Here is a 4686-nt window from a genome sequence, read left to right as displayed (position 1 = left end):
CTTCCTATATCTTTTTCTTTTTTAACTATCTCTTATAGTTTTCTTAAATACTCTCTTTTCAAGTAAATAACAAGAACCTTGTTTGAGTCAGAGTTTTGATGTAATCATAGTTGCCGTTCCAACACCCTTCAGGGTCTTTTCAGTGATACTTTTACAGGAAAAAAATTGTGGTCTTAAATTTTTAGTTTCTGCTCTTAAGTGATATATCATTTGTCGGTCATTCTCTGAACAGGCCATCAAATATTAAGACAAAGTTGTCAGTTGCATATTGCGTTGTATAATTAATTATTATTATAAATAATTGATCTCAGGTTGAAATGCAGATAACATGAGACCAGAGTAAAATGCAAGGTAGTACTACTTACTTTTGTTGTTGTTGGTGTTTGGTGTTTTACAAAGAAACAAATTTGGGTAGGGGTGCAAAGTTGAATCTCATCTTACATTTTTTTTTTCTTTTCTTTTTTAACACTGATCACATAAGGTTTAAAAATGTTTGTATATTTAATATAATTAGCTAAACTACTTGCTGCTATGTTATCTTTTTTAAATTGGCATCTTTCACCACATTAAACACAAACAATCTTTTAAGCGAATGTGGTTATGCTAGTTACATTAAAATGATACAAAATCAGTTTTGTATTCATGAATTCAAATTCATGTTGAACATACCATATCTTGTCTGTGAGACTTACATTTTGGGGACGTGTTAATTCTGAATTGGGAAATTACGACGCAATGTCGCTAAAACAAATGCATCTGGTGAAGTCATATAACTTCAAGGTAGTACTACTTACTTTTAACGTTGCCGTTTTACAAAGAAACAAATTGGGTTCAGGGTGCAAAGTTGAATCTTATCTTACATTTTTTACAGCTATTATAAGCATTGTGTACATCAAGGAGAATAAAATATAATTTTAACAGCTGTATTAATACAAAAATGTCACAAGCACATATTTTTTAACATTTGTATATTTAATATAATTAGCTTACAGTTTTTCTCATTTGCTAAGACACACTAAATGAAACTGGGATCCGCTTTATCTTCATCATCACATTATTAGCACAGCAGAAGTCTTCTCTTGCAAATGTTTTAACACTTTTTCATTTGTTTCACACATTTTTCACACCCTTTGTCAAAACAGTTACCACAGATCTCATTGAAAGACCCCGAACTCTATTGGATTCACTGTGGTGAACAAAAGGAAAACATCTATTCACAGCTGATAGAAAGTACTTGCATAATTAGAAAACTCTATGCACCTGTGTGAAACTCATTTGCACAACTCTTCAATCAGCAATCAGTCCTCATCCATCTATAAAAGATGCCACCTCTGTGTTGCTATTTGCAAGCATGGATCAAAGAGGCCATAGAGTAAGAGGCCATGGCAGAGGGGCCAGAGGAAGAGGAGCCTGTATGCGTGGTGGAGGAGCTGCAGCAGCAAGAGGACAAAATCGAACTCAAGTTTCAAATGAAATTCGGGCAACAATTATTGACCATGTCATCAATCATGGCTTGTCCTTTAGAGAGGCTGGACAAAGGGTCCAGCCCATTCTGACTCGGAGCACTGTGGCATCTATTGTCAGGCTTTTTCGGAATGAGAACAGCTAATTCACAGTGTTACTGTAATGTATACCACTGTGTATTTCAGCTTTACTGTATTGCCCTGTTAGCAGAACAAACTGTGTCTACAGTAATGCAGATGTTTTATCAATCCCATTTATGTGACTGTCATACAGTAATGTCAATTTTGACATGCTTTTAGCTTTTACTTTTTAGGCTCCACACATTACCACACACTGGTGGCAGAGGAAAGATATTTAGTATTGAACAGGAGTCTGCCATTGTAGATATGGTAGTGGCAAACAATGCAATCAGACTGCGTGAAATCCAGGCAGCAGTAATTGCATATCAGGGAGCATTTAGAAATATAAACAGTGTGAGTTTGGCAACTATAGATTGAGTCCTTAAACGACACCATGTCAGAATGAAGCAGCTGTACCGAGTTCCATTTCAAAGAAACTCTGACATCGTAAAGGAGGCACGATTCCAGTATGTGCAGGTACAGATTTTGTTATTGTAATACCTTGGTTACCAGAGTTACATGCGACTGGAATACTGTAATTTGCTTTATGAATTTGTTCTTTTTCTTAGAGAATAATGGAGCTTGAAGCTGAAGGGGCACATCACAAATTCATTTTTGTGGATGAAGCCGGCTTCAACCTCTGTAAAGTGAGGAGACGCGGGAGGAACATCATTGGGCAGAGGGCCACTGTCACAGTGCCAGGTCAGAGGGGTGCCAATATCACCATGTGTGCTGCCATCTCCAATGATGGGGTCCTTTGCCACATACCAACCATTGGCCCATACAATACAGAACGCCTCATCACATTTCTTGATTCATTGAAAGAAATACTGATTCCACCCGAAGAGAGAGGGCTGTTGAGGCCTGGCATGACTCTGTATGTCATAATTTGGGACAATGTGGCTTTCCATCACTCTCGCCTTGTGAACGAATGGTTTGCAGCACAGCCTCGTATTATGATGCACTTCCTTCCTGCATACTCCCCTTTTCTGAACCCAATCGAGGAGTTCTCTGCTTGGAGGTGGAAGGTGTATGAGCACCGGCCATATGAGCAGATGCTCCTCCTGGAGGCAATGAATGCAAGTTGCCTGGCAATAGGTGCAGAGGACTGCCAGGGATGGATGCGCCATGCAAGGAAGTATTTCCCTTGGTGCATTGCAAGGGAAAACATTCAATGCGATGTTGATGAGAACCTGTGGCATAATCGTCAAGAACGAATGGACTAAATGTGAAAGATAAAATATATCTTTTTTTTTTTAAAGGTATTTCCACCCATAAGTTTCCTTTGGTGGCTTTTTTCTTTTTTTTCAGTATCCATTTGAGTTTGTAAAGTGTCATATTTCATATTGATGGTGGTATTTTGTATTTTGTTGTCCATTGTGTAATGATTGATTGGAAGAATAAATTAATTTGACCACAAGTTGTGGTGTTTGATGGAAATATTTGCTTATGTTGCATGCTTTTAATGTTTTGTGAGTGTTAGAGCATTTTGCTAACAAAATGAGTCATTTTGGCCATTGAGCTTCAGTTTTATCCTGTGTGTTAACTGTTTTGAAAATGTGATGTCAGAGTGGGCAAATGTGTTTAAGCAATTGAGACAAACTGTAACTACTTGCTGCTACGTTATCTTTTTTTAAATTGACATCTTTCACCACATCAAACACAACCAATCTTTTAAGTCAGTGTCAATGTTTGTCATTGTGAATTGTCAGTGTCAATCAACACAAATCTGTTTTGCTAGTTACATTAAAATGATACAAAATAAGTTTTGTATTCACAAGTTAAAATTCATATGCATGTGTGGGCAAACATTAGTGGTTCACATGCACAAGCGGCAACATGACAACATGTACTGACAACATGAACTGTGTGTGTGTGTGTTTCATGTGTGTGTTTTGTGTGTGTGTGTGTGTGTGTGTGTGTGTGTGTGTGTGTGTGTGTGTGTGTGTGCGTGTGTTTTATGAATGGTACACAAGCACAAGAAAGTTGTAGGAGTGTGTGTATGGATGAATATTATACTCTTTCCCATTAATTTCCTACATTTTGACCGTAAACAAAAAAAAGTGTGACTAAGTTGAATAAATCACTCAAAATTCTAAGAAAGTAGTCGCAATGACTTGTGTTCAAATGCCATGTGTGATTTTGTGTGATCTGATGAAAAATACCATATTTATGGTACAGGGAATGTTGATCTTTTTTTTTTTTTTGACTTCTCACTGGTTAGCTCATTTGAACTGAAAACGCAATTTCCGGTAGAGTGTTCGGGCATGGGAAAAATAGGTGTGGAGGGAAAAGGGGAGTGAACACAGATCCCCGGGCCAGAACGAAGCAGGCACAGCCAGATGAGTACGGAGCAGCGGAGGACAGAGGACAGTGTGAGCCAGACATACGAACCAGAGCTAAGCATGCACAGACATACGATCAACATTTTTTACAAAATGTAACGCCTGTGTGTGTGTGTGTGTGTGTGTGTGTGTGTGTGTGTGTGTGTGTGTGCGTGCGTGCGTGCGTGCGTGCGTGCGTGTGCGTGTGCGTGTGCGTGTGTGTGGAGATGCATTGACCTTTGGGGCTTAGGCCCATTCACGCTTATTAGAGCTACTTCCTTAGCCTGTTGTAAGAGGAGCTCTTGCGTTTTTGAACATTCCTTTTCTACAACCCAGTCTTACCCACTCTCTGGGCTCACAGTTAACTGCTTCAAATAGTGTAAAGATACTTAATTCTTGCTCATTTAAAAAAACGCAATTTCCTGTCTTGATGCATTAATACGCAGCTTCCTGTCTCCTCCCTGGTAATATCCGGTCTGAGGCACGCCCTCTTTCTGGAAAGTTCCGGAAGAATCGCGTCAGAAACATCTGGCAGATGTAAATCACATTTTTGACAGCTCGTGACCTCTTGACCTGCTGGTCATCAATCAATCTGCATATTTCAGTGGCACAAGCTACCTCTTATAACTCTCTGACAATGACGTTGCCTCTGCAAAATAGCCTCGGGAAGGAACTTGTTTTGGTGGAATGTGTACGTTCAAAAGTTGTTTTAGTCGCTAACTCAGATTGGACAGATAGTCTAGCTAGCTGTCTGGATTTACCCTGCAGAGATCTGAGGA

At 39.1% G+C, this 4686-nt stretch overlaps 1 protein-coding gene across 1 annotated transcript; it reads left to right on the top strand.

Annotated features, from left to right (window-relative positions):
* Positions 1 to 1941: 1941 nt before the first annotated feature.
* On the top strand, positions 1942 to 2809 carry LOC116036239. The gene is made up of 2 exons (XM_031279701.2): positions 1942 to 2060; positions 2153 to 2809. The coding sequence occupies exons 1-2, from the start codon at positions 1986 to 1988 to the stop codon at positions 2807 to 2809; spliced, it is 732 nt and encodes a 243-aa protein (XP_031135561.1). The 5' UTR covers positions 1942 to 1985.
* Positions 2810 to 4686: the final 1877 nt, after the last annotated feature.

The sequence above is a fragment of the Sander lucioperca genome, chromosome 7 (assembly GCF_008315115.2).
Source record: "Sander lucioperca isolate FBNREF2018 chromosome 7, SLUC_FBN_1.2, whole genome shotgun sequence".
Classification (NCBI taxonomy): Eukaryota; Metazoa; Chordata; class Actinopteri; order Perciformes; family Percidae; genus Sander; species Sander lucioperca.
The sequence above is the reverse complement of the archived record's forward strand: the minus strand, read 5'-3'. Positions and strand labels throughout refer to the sequence as shown.

Bases quoted from the DNA above. Each gene is read 5' to 3' on its own strand.
- LOC116036239 (XM_031279701.2), top strand. From the start codon at position 1,986: ATGAAGCAGCTGTACCGAGTTCCATTTCAAAGAAACTCTGACATCGTA. The intron at 2,061-2,152 runs GTACAGATTTTG...TCTTTTTCTTAG, and splicing joins CACGATTCCAGTATGTGCAG to AGAATAATGGAGCTTGAAGC.